Source organism: Elaeis guineensis, chromosome 1 (assembly GCF_000442705.2).
Source record: "Elaeis guineensis isolate ETL-2024a chromosome 1, EG11, whole genome shotgun sequence".
Classification (NCBI taxonomy): Eukaryota; Viridiplantae; Streptophyta; class Magnoliopsida; order Arecales; family Arecaceae; genus Elaeis; species Elaeis guineensis.
The window spans coordinates 28280256-28302665 of NC_025993.2; the positions used below are offsets into that span (position 1 = coordinate 28280256).

Sequence of the window (22410 nt, forward strand, 5' to 3'; positions counted from 1 at the left end):
GGTGAAATCTTTGATAGGTTTCCCAAGTAATTTAGGAAGGAATCCCATCTTCACTAGGATTTGGAGAATTAGGGGAGGACAATCGTTTCAATGAAATGATTGCAAAATTTCCACTTCTCTCCTCAACAACTAAAAAGTGAAAGAAAGAGGCTAACTCAGAGCAAATAGTAATGGTATCACTGAATCCAATTTGATATGTGTAGATCTGCAAATGGGCCTAACAAATTCAAGAGTCGACTTGACTCACCTTTGTTCTTAAGCCTTTTCTGTTTTGCCCATCTTCATTTGATCTAAACATGGGAAATGGAAGGATAATTGAATAATTAACCATGTACAATTGTAGTCACCATTCTAAGGTCCCTCTATGACAAGATAATTACAGAACTTGTTGAAACACATATGGGAGTTCTTGGTGCTCTAATTCAATTTCTATCTTCAACTAAGAAAACTGAAATTAAAATTCTCATGCATTTAAAAGCCCCTAGTTAGGTGGAATAAAAGCTTAAACCTTGCATGCGTGGGGTCTATCATCATAAATCCCAAGTTTATCAAAGCTCTTAGGCTAGAATTAATTAGATCAACTTGCTTACCAAGAAAAATGGATGCTGTATAAAAACACCACCAACAAGAATTCAGAAACCCCTCTTACTTCCTAAAGAACTGTCTTCTAGATAATAAAGCCCTAGCTAAAAGAATCCAGTGTCACCGAAGAATAATCATATAGCACTAGTATTTATTATCATAATGATAAATAGTATATTATAACTAAAAATTAATTATTTTATTTGTCAACATAACATCTTTTTATTAGCATTGAGCTGAATTTTTTTAAACAAATCCTCTGATGATTATATTACTAGGAAAATTGTCAAACAAGTACCTTGATGATAGAAGAACAGCCAATAACGTCAATTATTTATATTCCCATTACCAAAATATGAGTATATGACAATATAATGAGGAAGTGCGGTAACGCTATCACTGTACCGTGGGTAAAGTAAAGAAGTAATAGGACAAAATTTCGTCAGGAAACTATCGCGTCGTAAATACCGGGTTCAGGACATTCTCGTAATTAACTCACAAGTGAAGAGCCATTGCACTGCCGTCGTACTACGTGTCGGCCCCGCGGAGCCCCCAAAGATCCGTTAGCCGAACCTACCGAAGACCCAAACCGTAGTTAGCTAGCCGACGCCCCAGCGGCCGGTCCAAGTACCCATCTAGCACGACCCATCCCATCATCGCCCCCAACCTTCCCCTTATTTACCACCTTTGCCCTGCCTTCCCCGTGTCGAACTCCGCTATAAATACCACGCTGGAGGCTAGGTCGGTTTGCCAAATTAGCCACCCAAAACGCCTTCTTCTCCTTTCCTTTTCTTCTCTCTCCCAATTCCCTTTTTTTGAAAAAAAAAAAAAGTTTCTCTCTCTAAGTACCTAATGCCAGCCACCTCCAGAAGATCGAGCGAGAGGGTTCTCCCGATCTCGAACACCTTCCAGCGATCGATCTCGCCGTCAGGACGCTTCCCCTCCGGCTACGCCGGCGGCATGGCCGCCATCTCCTCCAGCTCCTCCACCTTCTTCCACCACCACCGGCCCTCCTCCCCCACCCGCGTCAACCTCGTCGGCGCCTCCCCCTCTCCCGTCCCCTCCGTCCGCTTCTCCCTCGACCACCACCGCCACCGCCCCACCTCCCCCGGCCGATCCCTCGCCGTCGCCGACCACCTCTCCTCACGCCCCATCGCCTCCCCCGCACCCCAGCGCCGGACGTGCATGTGCTCCCCCACCACCCACCCGGGCTCCTTCCGCTGTAGCCTCCACAAGGGCCTCCATCTCCAACACAACCACAACGCCGTCTCGTCGCCGTCGAACCGGCTCAACGCGCGGCGGTCGGCGATGGCGAACTCGCTGGTCCGGATCGGGACCGTGGAGGGGGAATGGGTGAAGCGGGCGCTCACCGCTCTCATCCGCCCTTCCTCCCACCAGCAACGGCGGCGGGCGGCGTTCCAGCCGCGGCCCAGCCGCCTCTCCGTCATGTCCAAGGCCGACGATCTCTGATCTAAACCCGCCTCTTAGATCTGGATTCCAAAGCCAAGCAGGTTCGTTAATTAGAAAAGTTAAAACGGTATCATATTTATAATCTTTTCTCCTCTTTTCCCGATCTCGGCTTCGGCGGCGGCGACGGATTCCGATCGGAGGTTCCAGATCTCGGGAACTCGTACCTGAAAAAAAAAAAAAGATTTTATTTTATTTTTTCGTTTTTTTCCTGTAAAGGAAAGAATGAGACGGATGTGTATATAGAATTTTTGACAGCCATTTATGGCTATTGAACGAGTATTTCACATCAAAACTGGACTGGAACTACTAACACTAATAAAACTAATTAATTCTTTAATCAATGGATTAACTTAAATTATGTCAGAAGCTGTTGTGACTTGTGGATGATGTGTTTGTTCTTCGCCGTGCTTTGCAGCAGCGAGAAAATACGTTCTTCCCGTTCCGTTGATATTTTCCGTCGCCGTTTGCGGTGTGACCACCGTCATATGGATGGATTCCGTCGTCGTCGTTGTGTTTATGCCGTCACAGTCGTCGGTACGTGTTATTTTTCGTTTATTTATTTATTTATTTTGGTATTAATTAATTTTGTTTTTTTTTTTTTTTTCTGTTTGGTCGTAGAAATGCGTTGTCGCCTTGGAGGAATCGCCGGCATCAGCGCCGGGTTTCGCTGGGAAAGACGACAAACGTGGTGGACCCATCAGAGACGCATTTAACGGGACATATTTAATTATTGGAAACAAATATATATTAATTAATTAATTATTTATTTATTTATTTTAATATAAAAAAGAGAAAAGATATTGCAAAGAGGGAAAGAAGTATCTGAACGGCCTAATAAGGCCGAGCTAGTTCACTGAACCAAATAGTTCCTGGACCGGATCACCGGGAGTATTATAACCAATACAAAATACTTGGTTAATTAATTAAAGAAATATGAAAGTAAATATTCTGAAGTGTTTTTTGGTAAATATCCTGAATTTAAAAAAAGATTTAAAACGGGGAGCCGGGAATGCCAATTTGTTAACATCTTTGTGAGCCAGATGATGGTGGGATGCATATGATCACTCTTGTGCATCAAAGTCAACACGCACAAAAATCATATGAAATTTTTTAATATTAATTTTAAAATAAAAATTAAAAAATCAAAAAAAAATTTACTAATAGAATTAGTCTCATGATTAAATTTTTTTTTTATTTTCAACACATAATAATACATACTATATGATCATATAATATATATTAAATAATATATATTATAATTTTTTTAATATACATTCAACAACGATGCAATATACATTTACAGTTAAATTGACACATAGTTTATCGAATTTAATATTAATCATTATACAGTATATGACTAGTTGATACACATCTAGCAAAATATTTATTCAATATCCCAATATATATCTCTAGATAAAATGATATATAATTTTTAAAATATAGCATTCATCAACACACAGTATATAAGCAAATGATATACACTAGATGACTTATTGCTACATATTGTAAGTTTTTTTGATACACACCCAGTAATAACCTAATATACACTTTGAAACTCTTTATCTTTTTTCAAATTTTTTTTCGTTTCTACGATCTTTGCATCTAAAAGTTACTATATATTATTTTACCTAAAGATATATATTGAGTTGTCGGATGAATATTTTATTAGGTATGTACCAACCAACCATATATTGTGTATTAGTGAATACTAAGTTTAGTAAACTATGTATCAATTTAGCTGTAAGTATATATTGATCGTTGCTGGATGCGTATTGTTAGGTATAAAATACCCTCGGCCGAAGTTCTTGGCGGGATCGACCCTCGCAAGTCTATTCCGACTTTCGATTACTGTTGATGAACTCCCGTCGCTCCGTCCGGACTCCTACAGGAGTCGGGCCTCATCACCAACTTCTACTGCGGTAAGCCTTATCCGGGCTCCTACGGAGCCGAACTTCACCTTTGATTTCAATTGCAGGAAGGCTCCGTCCGGACTCCTACGGGAGCCAGGCTCCGTCCACAACTTCTACTGCAAGGAAGACTCCGTCCGGACTCCTACGGGAGCCGGACCCCGTCACCAACTTCTACTGCTGGTAAGCCTCGACCGGACTCCTACGGGAGCCAGATCTCGTCTTCGACTCCAGCTACAGGCAGACTTAGTCCGGACTCCTACGAGAGCCGGACTTCGTCCCTGACCTTGATTGCAGGTGGACTTCGATCGGACTCCTACGGGAGTCAGATCTCGTCTCCGACTCCAGCTACAGGCAGACTTAGCCCGGACTCCTACGGGAGCCGAACTTCGTCCCCAACCTCAACTGCTGGAAGGCTTCACCCGGACTCCTACGGGAGCCGAGCTCCGCCCGCGACTTCACTTACAGGTAAACTCCGTCCGGACTCCTACAGGAGCCGGACTTCGTCCTTGACCTTGATTGCAGGTGGACTTCGATCGGACTCCTACGGGAGCCAGATCTCGTCTCCGACTCCAGCTACAGGCAGACTTAGTCCGGACTCCTACGAGAGCCGAACTTCGTCCCCAACCTCAACTGCTGGAAGGCTTCACCCGGACTCCTACGGGAGCCGAGCTCCGCCCGTGACTTCACTTACAGGTAAACTCCGTCCGGACTCCTACGGGAGCCGGGCTTCGTCCCTGACCTTGATTGCAGGTGGACTTCGACTGGACTCCTATGGGAGCCGGGCTCTGTCCCCAGCTCCGGCTACGGGAAGACTCCATTCGGACTCCTACGGGAGCCGGACTTCGCCCACGACCCCAATTGCAGGAAGACTCTACCCGGACTCCTACGGGAGCCGGACTCCGAGCTCCTCTCAGACGGGTGGCTAGCCACCTCTCCCCGCCAGACACTCCAACCGAACTTCGGCCGACAGGCCTAGGCCCACTGATAGGCCGTAGTAACGGCCACGATTCTGCTCCACTCCCTGCGGCGGACCCTGCGTAGCTCCATTACTCCCTGACAGGCCGTGTTAACGGCCACGATTCTGCTCCACTCCCTGCGGCGGATTCTGTGCGATTCCACCACTCCCTGACGAGTCACGACAGCGGATGCCGCTCCACTCCCCGTAACTGATTCCACGTGGCGAGCCACGGCGATAGCCACGATCCCGCTCCACTATCCTCCGCAATAAATTCCTCCTGACTCTGGGCGGCCCACGACCAGACGGTTACAGGCGTCGCTGTTAATTTGTTGCCCCCTCCGTCTATAAAAGGGGAACCCCATATACGTTATTCTATAAGCTCTATTTTCTATCTCAAAACTCTGCTAAAATTTTCGTTCGAACACTCCATTCTTGTTGAGGCAGAGAACTGACTTGAGCGTCGGAGGGTCTTGTCGGAGCAACCCCACCTCCAGTTGAGACTTCTTATGCAGGTCCCGGCGGCGACCGCGACTCCCTCGACTCCAGCTTCTCCAGCGCAAGTGGATTTTTGCACCAACAGGATTGGCGCTAGAGGAAGGGGTTGAACCTTCGCGGTACCCTTGTTCTTAAAGGAGCGCTCAACGGGACCGCCTCCGACCATCTTCTCCGACACCCGCTCCTCCTTTCCCCCACTGGGTCCTCACTCGATTTCTTCTCGCGAAGCATCCGCACAGCTACCCACGGTCTCCGCAGCCATGTCTCGGGCCCCGGTCCCGCCTCTGGTTTCCCGGGCCCTGCATCCTCCGGCAATGGTCGCCGACATGGAGCGACCGGACAATCGGCCTCCGATGGATTTTGCCAACACTATCTCGGGAGGATCCCGGTAGGAAGCTACCAACGTACCGCCCGTACCCCCCAAGCGGCAAAAGACTGAAGAGCCCATAACCTTCACTGAAGAAGACGCCCAGGGGGTCCAATTCCCTCATAACGACGCGGTCATAGTTTTCATGAATATAGCAAATTACGACGTCCGTCGCATTCTCGTCGACAATGGAAGCTCGGCCGACATCTTGTTCTACGACGCCTTTTCAAGAATGTCCATCCTTGACGGCCATTTGAGATCGATTAGCTCTCCTCTGGTAGGGTTTACCGGCGACGCTGTTCCGACGGAAGGAATGATAACTTTGACTGTGGTCGTAGGTAGATATCCAAGGCAATCCAGGGCTCTGGTGAATTTCTTGGTGGTGAAGGCGCTGTCAGCCTACAATGCAATCCTCGGCCGACCTGGCCTCAATGCTCTCCGAGCCGTCGTGTCAACCTACCATTTGAAGTTGAAATTTCCCACCAGCCAGGGGATCAGAGAGGTCCGGGGAGACCAAGCCCTGGCCAGGCACTGCTACAGCATAGCCTTGCAAGGAAGCGACCAATCTAACCCCTGTCCCATTGATGGATTGGACGCACGCGATGACCTCACCGAAGAGAGGGGCACCCCAATTGAAGATCTGGTACCAATCCCTTTGAACGACGGGAACACAGAGCATGTAGCGATGATCGGCTCCAACCTGGAGGAGGAGGTGCGGACGCGTCTCATTGATTTTCTATGAAAGAATGCGGACGTTTTCGCTTGGGTTCCAGCAGATATGCCAGGGATTGACACGGAAGTCATGGAGCATCGCCTGGCCGTCGATCCAAAGCATCGACCGACGAAAGTAAAAATCCGAAGTCATGCACCGGAGAGGCAGAAGGCGATAGCCGAAGAAGTGGACAAGCTCCTTAAAGCCGGATTCATTAAGGAAGTCAATTATCCTGATTGGATTTCCAACGTTGTCCTAGTCAAAAAAGCAAACGGCAAGTGGAGGATGTGCATAGACTTCAAAAAGCTGAATAAGGCCTGTCCAAAGGACAGCTACCCCCTTCCCAGAATCGATCAACTGATGGACGCGACCTCGGACCATGAGCTCCTCACATTCATGGATGCGTTCTCCGGCTACAATCAAATCAGAATGGCACCGGAAGACGAAGAAAAGACCGCTTTCATCACTAATCGTGGCCTTTACTGTTACAGGGTCATGCCTTTCGGCCTCAAAAATGTGGGCGCAACCTACCAACGGTTGGTGAACAAAATCTTCAAGGAGCAGATTGACCGTAACATGGAGATCTACATGGACGATATGCTTGTAAAAAGCAAATCTTCCAGAGATCATGTCACCGACCTCGAGGAGACCTTCGACACTCTCCGAAAATATAGAATGAAGCTGAACCCAACTAAATATGCTTTCGGGGTAACCTCGGGAAAGTTCCTGGGCTTCATGGTGTCAGGGCGCGGGATCGAGGCCAATCCAGAGAAAATTCGCGCCATCCAGGAGATGGCCGCCCCAAAGTCGATAAAAGAGGTTCAGCACCTCACGGGGAGGATAGCGGCCCTGAATCGCTTCGTCGCAAGGTCGGTCGAGCGGTGCTTACCCTTCTTTCAAACCCTCAAGCATCCCAAGAACTTTTGTTGGACCTTTGAGTGCCAACAGGCGTTCGAGGAACTAAGGAGCTACCTTGGCTCACCCCCGCTGTTGGCAAAGCCGGAGCCTAGGGAGGAACTATTTTTATACCTGACGGTCTCTCCCATGGCTCTCGCGGCCGTCCTTATCAAAGAAGAAGCGAGGGTCCAGCGGCCGATCTACTACGTCAGCCACGTTTTGAGGGACGTCGAGACCAGGTACATCAAATTAGAAAAACTGACTTACGCTTTGTTGATCGCAGCCCGGAGGCTCCGGCCCTACTTTCAAGAGCACATCGTGACGCTGCTCACTGATCAACCGATCAAAGCGATTTTGCACCGGGCGGACACCTCTGGGAGGATGGCAAAGTGGGCGATCGAGCTCACAGAATTCGACATCAACTATCGATCCAGGCCAGCAGTGAAGACCCAAATACTGACAGATTTCATAGTGGAGTGTACTATCCTAGAGGAGGCTGAACCTGAGCAAAGCGAAATTGATGACCTGAAGTCCCGACCGAACTCCCCCAAAGAAAAAGCGGATCCCTCTGATCGCTTTTGGGCCCTCTATGTGGACGGGTCTTCCAACATGTCAGGCGCGGGTGCAGGCCTAATCTTGGTCAGTCCAGAGGGAATCATCGCGGAGTACGCTCTGCGCTTCGAGTTTCCCGCAACAAACAATGGAGCGGAATATGAAGCTCTGATTGCAGGACTAAGGGTCGCCAAAGAGCTGGGAATAGACCAGCTCTGAGTCCACAGCAACTCTCAACTAGTAGTGGGACAAGTCAGCGGAAGTTACGAAGCACGGGAGGACAGTATGGCCAAATACCTTGAAAGGGTAAAGGAGCTCGTCCCCGCCTTTAGCAGCTTCAACATCAAACAGATCTCAAGGTTGGAAAATACCAGGGCTGACCTTCTCTCCAAGCTGGCAACGCTGGCTCCGGCCGAACTGCCCAAAGGTGTTCTCTTTGAAGTTCTAAAGCGTCCGAGTACAGAAGAGTCGCGGCCCGTGATGGAGATTGACTACGAGTCCAGCTGGGTCGACCCCCTGATAATCTATCTCAGAGATGGAGTTCTCCCCCAGGATGCGAAAGAAGCTCGAAAACTCCGGAACCAAGCCTCCCGGTACATCCTTTATGAGGGCAAATTGTACAAGAGATCATACTCCTTGCCCCTCTTAAAATACCTCCGGCCTTCGGAGGCTGACTACGCCTTGTGGGAAGTGCATGAAGGAATCTGCGGAAACCATTTGGGGGCTAGATCTTTATCCCACAAGTTGCTCCGCCAAGGGTATTACTGGCCGACAATGCATCATGATTCGATCGAATATGTCAGAAAGTGCGATCGATGCTAGAGATATGCTAACGTCCAGAGACAGCCCGCCACCGAGCTCACGCCCTTGAGTGCCCCATGGCCTTTTGCGCAGTGGGGGATGGACATCCTTGGCCCCTTTCCTATGGCATCCGGGCAGAGGAAGTTCCTCCTTGTAGTGATCGACTACTTCACCAAATGGGTCGAAGCCGAACCACTAGCAAAAATCACAGAAGCAAAAGTGTAAGATTTCGTCTGGAAGTCGATCGTGTGTAGGTTCGGTCTGCCTAGGACCCTAATCACTGATAATGGATGGCAATTCGTGGGAGCGAAATTTGTCGAATTCTGTGAAGATCTAAATATCTCCCACAACTTCACATCGGTAGCCCATCCTCAGGTGAACGGCGAAGCTGAGGTGACTAATAGAACCCTTTTACAGGGGATTAAGACAAGGCTCGAAAAGGCGAAGGGAACTTGGGCGGACGAACTTTATCATGTGCTGTGGGCATATCGAACTACCCAGAGGCTGCCCACGGGGGAAACCCCCTTTGCTTTGGCCTTCGGTACGGAGGCCGTCATCCCAATTGAGCTTAAACTCCCATCGGCGCGAGTCGTAGCATTCGACGAACATCAAAATTCGTGAAGTCTTAAAGCCAACCTCGACCTGCTGGAAGAAAGATAGGAGATAGCTCAGGTTCGAATGGCAGCCTACAGACAGAGAGTCGCTCGATACTACAACGCCCGGGTCAAGAACAAAGTCTTTAGAGCAGGAGATCTAGTACTTCGACGAGCTGCCGTCTCGCAGCCTCAGGATCGAGGGAAGCTCGTCCCAAACTGGAAAGGCCCGTACGAGGTCAAAGAAGTAGTTCGGCCCGGAACTTATTATCTTAAGGAGCTCGGAGGAGCCGACCTTCCGCGACCATGGAGCTCGGAGAACTTACGAATGTACTACCAATAACTTCATTTTAACTAAAAGTTGTATATCTGCATGTCTTTGGTATTATCCTACATCCACAGGACAATCCAAACAAATTGTCTCGGAAGCGAGAGGGAAACCTCGTCTCGACAAAATCGAAGGCCCGGTTCCCTTTAGACCGGATGGGGGGAGAGGCCCTACAATACCCATACGCACCCCCACAGCCCTGTTAGGGACAGGAGGAGAACCTCGCCCTAACTTGAGCAAAGTCGAAGGTCCGGTTCCCTTTAGACCGGATGGGGGGAGAGGCCCTACAATGCCCATACGCGCCCCCACAGCCCTGTTAGGGATAGGAGGAGAACCTCGCCCTAACTTGAGCAAAGTCGAAGGCCCGGTTCTCTTTAGATCGGATGGGGAGAGAGGCCCTACAACACCCATACGCACCCCCACAGCCCTGTTAGGGACAGGAGGAGAACCTCACCCTAACTTGAGCAAAGTCGAAGGCCCGGTTCCCTTTAGACCGGATGGGGGGAGAGGCCCTACAACGCCCATACGCGCCCCCACAGCCCTGTTAGGGACAGGAGGAGAACCTCGCCCTAACTTGAGCAAAGTCGAAGGCCCGGTTCCCTTTAGACCGGATGGGGGGAGAGGCCCTGCAACGCCCATACGCACCCCCACAGTCCTGTTAGGGACAAAAGGAGAACCTCGTCCTAATTCGAGCAAAGTCGAAGGCCCGGCTCTCTTTAGGCCGGAAGGTGGGAAGGGTCCAGCAACGCCCATATGTACGGCCACGGCCGCGCTAGAGACAAGAGGAGGACCTCGTTCTAATCAGAGCCGAAACTTGTTACTACAGAAATGGGGGAAGAACCTCATCCCGGCGTCAATTAAAAGTCCGGTCGTTCAAAGATCAGAAAAAAAAAAAGAAAAAAGGGGGGGACTTCCCCCAGCGGCCCCCTCGCAATAAAACTCCGCCCGGACTCCCACGGGAGCCGGGCTCCATCACCAACTTCGACTGCTGGAAGACTCCGTCCGGACTCCCACGAGAGCCGAACCACGCCCCGACTTCGCCTACGGGAGTCGAACTCCCGTAGCCTCCTCAAGAGCGGAGGAAAAATTCCAAGCGAAAAAGAAAAAAGGAAGGCGATGGGTCACGTCAACGACAAATGAAAAACAAACAGCGTCTAAGATACAGAAAACCCTGTCTCGGCAAGGACTGGGACTCTCATCAAGAACCCCAGCTTTCAAGGAAGCTTTCAACACAAACCCAAGGTAAGAAGAAAAAGAGAGAGGAGGGGAAGGGAATACAACAATAGCAACGGCAAAGGCAAAAGCTCGGCAGACAACGGTTCGACGCAAAGTACGGACAAGGTAACAAAATCACCTCCTCATTTTTCGACTAACAAGATGTACGTTACAAGACCCGAAGGGCCAGAAAAGAATACATTATTACAAGGCTCGAGCACACGGCTTGGAAGGGATACATCGGAGGCCACTTCAAGCTGCAAACTTCTCTTCCCGTTTCTGTCCTTTCCAGCCATATTTTTCAGTGCGTGTGACAAGCTTGTCAGCTCTCGCCCCCACTTTGTTCCGCTCCACCTCCGAAATCCCAACCCTAGGGGGAAAAGGATGGGATAGATTCCAGGGGGCAATAAGGGCAACGGCAGCGGCGACGAAGACCTGTTTTAAGAAGAACCGGAGTTACCCCGGAGGCAGCAATGGCGCCAGAGATATACGCCATCACCGGATGCTCCATGGCAACCACCGTCCCAAGTCTTCCGGCAAGGTCGGCATGTGCTACTTCCACCGTCCCCGCAACAAGTTTTACTGCCCCACTGTCGGCACCGACCGCTTCTGGTCCCTCGACCCCGACGACATCAAGGATCCCGCCACAGCTTGTGACGACAGCTCTGCCCTCTTGACCAGTGTCACCCCGTCCTGCTACTCTAAAATTCTCAGGCAGAATGCCTTCACCGGCTGTCCCTGTTATTAAACTCCTGTTGTTGATGGAATTCTCCCTCGAGCCCCCTTTGAAGCGACGGGAACCTTCAGCGGTCGCTCGATGATCGAAAAACTCGCAGGCTGCTGTTCCCCTCCTTGCCCTCCTCCAAGCCCGTGGCATCCTCTTGAGGATGGCCTCCGAGGCAGAGGCCCTGGCGGGGGAACCCCTTAGAGAGGAGTCTGGGGGCTGGAGACGGCAGAAAGACGGCAAAGGCCGGCGTGGAGGACGCTCGGAGTTGGCAGGGGCACCGATGGAGTGGCTGAGTGGCAAAGCTCTCAAACGAAAGAAAGATGTCGTCCTTCAGGCGAATTAAAGCCCTCGGAGGAAGGGTGGGGGGTTTAAATAGGCAGCGGATCTTAGCGCAATTATGGTGGCGAGTGTCCCTAGACCCACCGGTGCTCGCCACGTGTCCTGCGTGTCCCACTCGCCGCTACCGAGGGCTGACTATTCGCAAAATTTTATGGCGCGACGCTTGGGATCACGTCCCGCTGGGAGTTCCGAAAAGACTCTTCGGGTCACCCTAATCGGAAAAAGGGTTCCGACATGCGCGCATTAAATGCCGACATATTCGAGGACGATTGCGCGCGGACGTCAGGGGGAGAACTTCGGCTGCGACAACCTCACTATACTTCCTTCATTCGAAATTCAAACTCGGAAGTGGGGGGACTGGTGTTGGGTATAAAATACCCTCGGCCGAAGTTCTTTGCGGGATCGACCCTCGCAAGTCTCTTCCGACTTTCGACTACTGTTGGTGAACTCCCGTTGCTCCGCCCGGACTCCTACGGGAGTTGGGCCCCGTCACCAACTTATACTGCTGGTAAGCCTTGTCCGGGCTCCTACGGAGCCGAACTTCGCCTTTGATTTCAATTGCAGGAAGGCTCCGTTCGGACTCCTACGGGAGCCAGGCTCCGTCCACAACTTCTACTGCAAGGAAGACTCCGCCCGGACTCCTACGGGAGCCGGGCCCCGTCACCAACTTCTACTGCTGGTAAACCTCGACCGGACTCCTACGGGAGCCAGATCTCATCTCCGACTCCAGCTACAGGCAGACTTAGTCCGGACTCCTACGGGAGCCGGACTTCGTCCCTTGCCTTGATTGCAGGTGGACTTCGACCGGACTCCTACGGGAGCCAGATCTCGTCTCCGACTCCAGCTACAGGCAGACTTAGCCCGGACTCCTACGGGAGCCGAACTTCGTCCCCAACCTCAACTGCTGGAAGGCTTCACCCGGACTCCTACGGGAGCCGAGCTCCGCCCGCGACTTCACTTACAGGTAAACTCCGTCCGGATTCCTACGGGAGCCGGACTTCGTCCCTGACCTTGATTGCAGGTGGACTTCGATCGGACTCCTACGGGAGCCAGATCTCATCTCTGACTCCAGCTACAGGCAGACTTAGTCCGGACTCCTACGGGAGCCGAACTTCGTCCCCAACCTCAACTACTGGAAGGCTTCACCCAGACTCCTACGGGAGCCGAGCTCCGCCCGCGACTTCACTTACAGGTAAACTCCGTCCGGACTCCTACGGGAGCCGGGCTTCATCCCTGACCTTGATTGCAGGTGGACTTCGATCGGACTCCCATGGGAGCCGGGCTCCGTCCCCAGCTCCGGCTACGGGAAGACTCCGTTCGGACTCCTACGGGAGCCGGACTTCGCCCACGACCCCAATTGCAGGAAGACTCTACCCGGACTCCTACGGGAGCCGGACTCCGAGCTCCTCTCAGACGGGTGGCTAGCCACCTCTTCCCATCAGACACTCCAGCCGAACTTCGGCCGACAGGCCTAGGCCCACTGATAGGCCGCAGTAACGGCCACGATTCTGCTCCACTCTCTGCAGCGGATCCTGCGTAGCTCCATTACTCCCTGACAGGCCGTATTAACGGCCACGATTCTGCTCCACTCCCTGCGGCGGATTCTGTGCGATTCCACCACTCCCTGACGAGTCACGACAGCGGACGCCGCTCCACTCCCCGTAACTGATTCCACGTGGCGAGCCACGGTGATAGCCACGATCCCGCTCCACTATCCTCCGCAATAAATTTCTCCTGACTCTGGGCGGCCCACGACCAGACGGTTACAGGCGTCGCTGTCAATTTGTTGCCCCCTCCGTCTATAAAAGGGGAACCCTAGATACGTTATTCTATAAGCTCCATTTTCTATCTCAAAACTCTGCTAAAATTTTCGTTCGAGCACTCCATTCTTGTTGAGACAGAGAACTGACTTGAGCGTCGGAGGGTCTTGCCGGAGCAACCCCACCTCCGGTTGAGACTTCTTGTGTAGGTCCCGGCGGCGACCGCGACTCCCTCGACTCCAACTTCTCCGGCGCAAGCGGATTTTTGCACCAACACGTATCAAAAAAACTTTCAATATATATCAATAAGCTATTTAGTGTGTATTATTTACGAATATTCTGCATACTGTTGAATACTTTATTTTAAAAATTGTGTATCATTTTATTTAGATGTATCTGTTGGGACATTGAATAAATATTTTGTTAGGTGTATATCAACTAGTTATATATTCTGTATTGGTGAAACTAAGTCCAATAAATTATGTATCAATTTAGCTGTAGATATATTTTGGATTGTTACTGGATGTGTATTAAAAAAATTTACAGTATATACTACTTACTTATATATTTAATATGTATCGTATGATTATATAATATATATTATTATATACTAAAAATAAAAAAAAATTAATTATAAAATTTATAATTTTATTAATAAAAAATTAATTTTTAAATTTATATTTTAAATTTAATATTTAAAAATATGTGAAATTATGAAATCCGTTCCACGTGACCTTTTACGGTGCCGCCCTCGGACGTGACAGAGGGCAGAGCACAATTAAAAGCAAGGAAAAGAGAGGAAGAACCCACGGTCTAGAAGTTTGGTACGGCAAGGATGGAGATCCGGTGTTGATCCAAGAAGACCAATCGACTTTATGGGATTCACCTCAGTTCTCCAGCTCCTGGAATCAGCGTAACGGGCCGTTACATCTAATAACGGTAAATTTGGAGTCTGATAACAATTCCTTTTCATACAAGTATGCCTCTATCAATTGTCATTGCCGTTGCATGGAAAGCGGGTTATAGGTCCTCTTTATGTAGTTGCATCTTTCGTTTCTGCTATTGGGACAAAAGTACTTTCACAAATGTATCCCTCAAAAAGAATTGAAGTCGGATGAAGCGAAAGTTCTGCTTGAGCGTCATACCACTGGTGAATCTAAATTCATCAATAACGATTGAGGGCCGCATCATCCTTCCCGATCTCCCGCTTAGAATAGTGGACTGTGGGAGCCGGTTCATGCCAACGTCGGAGTGAGAAGGCAGGAGGAAACTCCGGCTCTAGAGGCACTAAGCCTACAAGGGTAAGCAAAGGAGCCACGGTAGTTTATGGGATTCACCTCAGTTCTCCAGCTCCTGGAATCAGCGTAACTGACTGCGTCAAACGTTATATTGGACTTTCTTCAGTTGACTCTGGTGCCGTGTATGACCAGGTCTAAAATAAATAAATCACCATTAATAGGTTTGGATGAATTCGGAAGCGAGGCCTTGTCGCTTATTCGAGGGTCGAAAAAAAATCAGGCCATTCCTAATTCCCCACAGGGGTGACGCATGGCCTATAACCTGTTCTCGTAAAATGTTTGTTTTATTTATATTTATATTTTTTGTTAAATCTGGTGACAAAATATAAATTTTTTGTTAAATCTGGTGACAAAATAACCGTATATAAATCTAAGAAAATTGTTAATGTACTATGACATACATTGTCAAAACCATAGAAAACAAGTAAATTAGGTAGCCTTCGACTAAAACTTACTTTCATATGTTCCTTAAAAAAAATACTTTCATATGGCAATATTATATTATATAATAATAATAATATTATTATTATTATATATAATGTAATTTTTTGAGGTTTATCAAGTTGAGGTTAATTAAGTAAGGTTAATTTTAGGCTTGGCTTCAAATAATTTCAAGTCTAGTTTCAAACTTTGTTTGATTAGGTTCACATTAATCTTGATTTGAGATTAGTTTGGTTGGAGCTTAGTTAAGCTTGAGTTTCTTCAATTAATGGACAACCCTGGCTTGGACATTTTTGATAAGAGATGATATTTTTTATGTGAACATTTGAATATTACTTATGCATATGAACCACTAGCATTATGAAAAGAATAATGGCATCAATCACCATAAATAATTATAGATAATTTTCTTGCAGATAGCATTACAACTTACACACAAAAAAAAAGAAACAGAGAAGGGAAAATATCAATATCTTGAGTCTCAGTGCAAGTAATAATGGTTCTTTATGTGTAAAGAGATATGTCTTTTTCCAGTTTGACAGAAGCATTTTTGTGTAAAGAGCATTCTTGATCTTCAATCAATGATTCTAGGTCACTTTGGGTTGTTTGGCAATTATTTTAGGGGTGAGACGGGATAAATGCCTTATCCACCCTCTTCCTTTTTCTGGTTCAGGCCTTCAGGTATCCTACTAATGTTAGTCTTTAGGTTTTCTAGATTAAGTAGGGGGACATATTCAAAAAATTATCTTTTTCCTTAACAGAATGTAAGATATACATTTGATGAGTACGAGGGATCCAGTTGTATGCTCTCCTCACATGGAAGGAAAAAGAATAGTAGCAGAATTTTTCTTTCCTATGGATTTCTTGTTAGTCTTATCACAATGTAGTAACTTATACACTTAAGGATACCTTATCCACCGTGATGCAAGCTAATCAATGATTACCCAACACATGTCCTCGACAAAGAGTGATAGAACAACAGCCAAGCCACTGCCACTTGGTCTTTTACGACCGTGCTGAAGGAGTTTAGACTCTTCCGTCTGTTAGATGACAAACAACCCACTGCTCTGTTGCTCCACTCCTTTCACTCGATGAGATCCACAATCTCAACAAATTCCAAAATATATAAAACTATTATCCTTTAACAACCAAAGTACATTTTCATGACTCGAGAGGAGAGGGGCCTATAAAATCCCAACGTTCTGAGACCTTCTAGGTAAGTAAAGACTTACTTCACATGCTCTCTCTTAGAGACTCATTCCATCCAAACTAGATTTGTCTTCTCTACCAAGCTTTGAGCAACTCTGATTTCATCGGAGAATATAACCTCACGCATAATATCCTCTAAATTTTCACTTTCTATCTCTCATCTCAGTCCACTCTACTTCATTCTCAATTTCACTATTAAATCTTTTTTGAGAGCTCAGATCTCTTCTGCTTATTTCTATGGGAGACTAACTTAGGCATCGGAGGGTCCATCACCGAGGAATCCTCCATCATGAGGATTTTCTTATCTTTAGTGGTATTACAAGGACCAACATAAGGGATTGATCGTTGACTCGAAGCCGGCATTTAACTCAGATATCTCAATCAATCTCTTGCGACCACCTCTCTTTTTCTCCATCTTAATTGTAGCTCATCGGTCTGAGCTAGATCAACTCTCTAGTGGTAACAGATTGAGAAGCCATCAGAAATGAATGAACTCTCCTTTTGTGTGTTCAGCTTTTTTCTCTTCTTTTCTTGTATGTGTATCCTTATCTTATTTCTTTTGGTTTGGACAAAGATGAAGTACACTGTGAAGAAGTTATTGGCTGGCTTGCCAAAAGTGAAGAGAAGAAAGACAATAACCGTAGCGCCACACTCTCCAACTCCACAAATAGGAAATTCGACGACGGTGCCCAGCTCTCTAGTGTCCTTTACAGCACAAGATGGTGATCATGATGATTCGATGGATAGTTTGATCGATGTCCACAAGTCAGCACCCCATTGGGCATCAAAACATTGTTTGGATCAGCATCAGCGAAACATCCAATCACTATACTAGAAAATCAACACACCACAATGCCCTTTTGAGAAAAGGAGGCAAGCACACGTCCTTCATAAATGCTTGCATGTAATCATCTTCCCACATCATGTTGAAGGACAACCATGGCGGCCCATGACATCAGGACTCCCTACTTTGTTGGACATGCTACTCAAGGCACATCTTAATGTGGCCTTATCCTGGAGAGTCCTATCTGCATCAACCTTGGAGAGGCCATCCGAAGCCTTAGCTGCCAACAACACAATGAACATAGGAACATCTTCTATCTCCTTTGCCCAAGCCAAAAGACACCTCGACCTTAGAAGTGGGGGCAACTGATACATCTAAGGATAGCTTGTCCATCGTGGCGCTGGTGAACTAGTGACAGCCTGATATATGTCCACAATGAAGAGCGACAAAACAACAGCTGAGCCATTGCTACTAGTTTTGTATGATCGTATTGAAGGAGTTTCAGAGTCTTTTGCCAGCTAGATGACAAATAGCCAGCTACTCTGTTGCTTCACTCCTTCCACTTAGTGAGATCCAGAATCTCAACAAACTCCAAAATATGTAAATCCATTACCCTCTAACAACTAGAGGACGGTCTCCACGACTCTAGGAGGGAATGTCGTGCATTTTCTTAGGTGATAGGTATCCACCTTCATCTATAAAATTCAAACACCCCAAGATCTTTCAGATAAGTAAAAACTTATTTTATATATCCTCTCTTAGAGACTGACTCCATGCAAATTGGATCTATCTCCTTTATCAAGCTTTGAAATGCTCTGACTCTGTTAGAGAACATCACCTCACACATAACATCCTCTAAATTTCCACTTTCCATCTCTCTATCTTAGTCCACTCCACTTCATAATTGATTTCACAACCAAATCTTTTCTGAGAGTTTAGATCTCTTCTATTTGCTTTCATAGAAGACTGACTTAAGTATCAGAGGGTCCACCACCGAAGAACCCCGAGTATGAGGACTTTTTTGTGTTTAGTGGTGTTGTAAGATTCGGCACGAGGAATTGACCGTGGATCCAGAGCTAGCATCCGATCTAGAGATCTCAATCAGCCATCCTGTGACCATCTCTCTCTTTCTCCATCTCGACTCCAGTTTATCGGCCTAAGCCAAATCGACTCGACAATAGTAACGTTCTCCTTATTGACATGTAGAAATTGATAATTCCTAAGAGAAAAATATAATTGTAATTAATAACATGGGAAATGTGGTTATCAAAGAGTTACTTGAATTTCTATTTTCACCTTCTTTTATTTCTCCTGTTGCGATCAAGAGGTCGAATGACTCGCATGGATCAGATGGTTAGATCCCTACACTCACACGTATAAGGTATTGTCAGTTTTAGCCTAAATCCGTAGCTCAAAAGCTGTATGGGCCATTTTGGGTCTCACAATTTTATCTTTTAAAAGATACCTCGCAGGGGAAGAGATGGTTTTGATCCCATATAAACCATACTCCCTCTTGACTCACAACCAATGTAAAATTAAAGATACCCTCTCTACACCACAACATAGCCTCTAGTCAAGAGGGAGTATGTATCAGCAGGAGGCGGCTCCACGGTGGGCACTAATACTATAGTTAAGGGATCGGACGGTTTAGATGGATCGGACGGCTCGATCTCTGCACTTATGTGTGTAAGATATTGTCCGCTTTGGCTTAGGTCCATAGCTCGAGAGCTGTGTGGGCTATTTTGGACATCACGGTTTTGTCTTTTAAAAGATACTTCATGGGGAGAGAGATGGCATTGACCTCATATATAAGTCATATTCCCTCTTGACTCATAACTGATGTGGGACTAAAGATACTCTCTCTATAGTATCACAATATATATTTTTTTTCTCCCCTCTCCTAGAATGAGAGAAGTAACATATAGAATTTTATGCATCTCTTAGAATGGCCATGTCATAAAGTCATAGAAAGAGAAGATCAACCACTTAACATAGGTTGGTTCCGGTAAGAACTTGAGAATAAGGAGAGAGAGGAAGGACAAGGATTAGATCACGGGACAGATAAGTTTCAACTCAGATTTCTTATCTACTTTATGCTGCCTTTCTCGATAGACTTGCTATATATCACGGGACAGATAAGTTTCAACTCAGATTTCTTATCTACTTTATGCTGCCTTTCTTGATAGACTTGCTATATATGGACATCACTACCATTTATAGCACTCCTGAATCCCAAATAGGTTTTTACTGTCTTCGGATACATGTGCATATGTATGTTTGCGCCCAAGCTAACCATTGCTATGTAGAGCAACTATCCCTCCCTTTTAAGGTTAGGAGAAAATCCCATCCAAGCTCACTTGAGAATGACACTCCCCTGGACTAAAAGTGGGGTATAGTCACTGAGTTAATGCTTAAGTCCTATGATCCAATGCCAATGCCTACGTGACTTAAATTGGGTCTATTTTTACTGTTGATTGTTGAGTATTTTAGGGACCCGGGGGTAGGTGTGGGAGTAGAGGTCCGGTAGGTCTTTTTTGAAGACTATGGAGGTGGGGTAGTTTAACGCTTTACTGCACACATACTGACGTACACCTAATTTGTTTTTTTTTTTAATGAAAAGGGGAAAGCACTAGCATGTATATCCTTCTCCCCTAGCCAAAATTATGATCATAACCAAGCCAAGCTTAGCTGAGCCTAAATTTGGTCAACCTTGGCTTGAAAGTATTGTCTAAGCTTGAAATTTGAGACAAAACTTTGGTTTATTTGTTATTTAGTTGAGTCTAACCTGATCTTAATTTTGAGCCAACCTAAAGAAGAGCTTATTTCAATCAGGTTGGTAATCTTAAAAGCAAACTAAGACATATTTAGATTTGTATTAAGCTTAATTTTTTTAGCCCCATATTCAGGCTTGGTTTTATACTCGTTGGTTCCTTGTCATCATTTTCCAACCAAATGAAGGTGACAAAAATCAGTTTTATTAATCAATTATGTATACTCACTTTTGTGTGTGTAAAATTGATTTCTAGCCTTATTGAACCAAGCATGATAAGCCTAAATCCATTTATGACTCAATTTTGAATCAAGTTTGAGCATACAAATTGGGTTAAATCTAAACTCAATTTTATCTAAATTAAACCTAATTTGAATTTATTTCAAATTAGACTTAAGAGAAGCTCAAGATGCTCTAATCAATTGGCACCACAAGAAAATAGATATTTACCAATGGACAAATTCCATCAGTGCACGCTAAAAAATTGCCGGCATAAGTGCAATAGTGTTATATCGATGGTTGATGTTTTTGTCGGCAACAATGATGTTGCTTGAAGGTTCTAGTTATGGAATTGTATTTATATAAATTAAAGGATTATTTATGATTGGTTCTTCCATAAGTAAAAAAAATTGCCATAATTGGTTTTTTGTAGCTCAAACCTTTTTCTGATCTACGACTTTATTTCCATAGCTAAAGTGGTTTATTTTTTTTTTTATATATCTTTTACATATGAATGAAATCATTGATATAGATTTTTTTTAATTCAATATTTTGATTAGATTTAGATATGCTAAATACCTATTTTATACATCACGGCAATTTTCATCTAGTTGAAATTATCAAATATAAAGAAGCATAAAAATTAAGAACATATTCTATTGACAACTATGAATGGCTACAACCATGTTTTTAACATCCAAACATCTACATGTTCAACTCAAATCTCTATACATAAATCCAAATATAACAGACTATAATAATAAAGCTCAAAAATGTGGCATAGAAATTGACAATAAACCAAAATATACCTGCAAACAAAACAATAACAAAATTATCAAGACTATATCTTAAACCTACTACAAAAGAAAAAAATATATTCAAAAAATAAAATATAATTTATTAAGGTTAAAAAACTTACTATATTCATCTCACAGATGCAACGACTTAAACTCGAGGATCCTATGGAGAATCATCTGTAGTAGCAGCAGCATTAAGTACTTATGAATAATAGATAAAGATAAATTTCATGAGTCACAACCTACATCATAATTTAAAATTTAAAATTAAATAAATTAATATGATATCTATCTTTTTTTTTTTTCTTGGTTTGCTGTATTTGAAATCTGCTTATTAGGAAATCATCTCCGCCGTAGTTTTATAAGATAAAAAATAACTCCTTCTAAGGCTCTAATTTTGTCTTTCATTGCTCAGACCTTTTGATGAACATCCATAGTTGAGATGATGAAGCATCAGATTCTTTAACTATGTATAAACTTTTCTTACCCGCTATCCATATCCTTTCTTCTCAATTCGTTGGACTTCATAATCATGAGATACCAGGGTAGATCCCTCTGCTTGCTGGATACCAAGCTCATAACTCTACCTCTAGGACTAAAAGGACAACCATGATGATGTTAGGACCTGGGAAGGGCTTTGGAATTGCATAGGTGCCTGAGTTGGGGTATGGGATTGTGGTTGCTAATTCTAGATCCCAATTTTTAAGATATTTATAATAAGATCTATATTAGTTAATACTTAAGCATACAACAAGATTGCTTAACTTATAATTTGTTAAGCTAGAACATATGCTGCTAATCCATTAATGAAAGCTATTTCTATATATACTAAAGTACAGTGATAATGAGTTTTGAAGTTACGTCCCCAGTGAATAAAAAGAGTTGCGAAAGTTATCCAAGTTTTCCAAAGTAAACCATTTTTCAATTAACTAAAAACATAAAAGAACATGCAAAGTATCACAAACCTAGGATCTTACTTGAAAAAGCAAGCCATATGGTATTATTAGGATTTTTTGACTCTATATAAGTACCTAAGATCTATTTAATATTTAGCTGATGTGAGATTAAACATATACTCGCATGGTTCCTCGTACCAAGATTTCTTTTCATAAGATCCCACCAAAATAAAGGTTTGATATATTGGCAAATGAATGAAGCATGAAAACATACATAATAGATATACCTC

At 45.4% G+C, this 22410-nt stretch overlaps 1 protein-coding gene across 3 annotated transcripts; it reads left to right on the forward strand.

The window, feature by feature from the left end:
- The first annotated feature begins 1324 nt into the window (after nucleotides 1-1324).
- Nucleotides 1325-3283, forward strand: LOC105034782 (uncharacterized). 3 transcript variants are annotated; one of them, XR_003799177.2, is made up of 3 exons: nucleotides 1325-2093; nucleotides 2471-2586; nucleotides 2671-3283. XR_003799177.2 is itself a non-coding variant. In XM_019847095.3 (2 exons), exon 1 carries the CDS (start codon nucleotides 1435-1437, stop codon nucleotides 2050-2052), a length of 618 nt encoding a protein of 205 aa, XP_019702654.1. In that variant the 5' UTR covers nucleotides 1325-1434; the 3' UTR covers nucleotides 2053-2093; nucleotides 2671-3281. The 3 variants fall into 3 exon arrangements, 1 of the variants encoding a protein (XP_019702654.1); XR_002163655.3 differs by having other exon boundaries at nucleotides 2468-2586; nucleotides 2671-3281; XM_019847095.3 differs by lacking the exon at nucleotides 2471-2586 and having other exon boundaries at nucleotides 2671-3281.
- Nucleotides 3284-22410: the final 19127 nt, after the last annotated feature.

Bases quoted from the DNA above. Each gene is read 5' to 3' on its own strand.
- LOC105034782 (XM_019847095.3), top strand. From the start codon at position 1,435: ATGCCAGCCACCTCCAGAAGATCGAGCGAGAGGGTTCTCCCGATCTCG.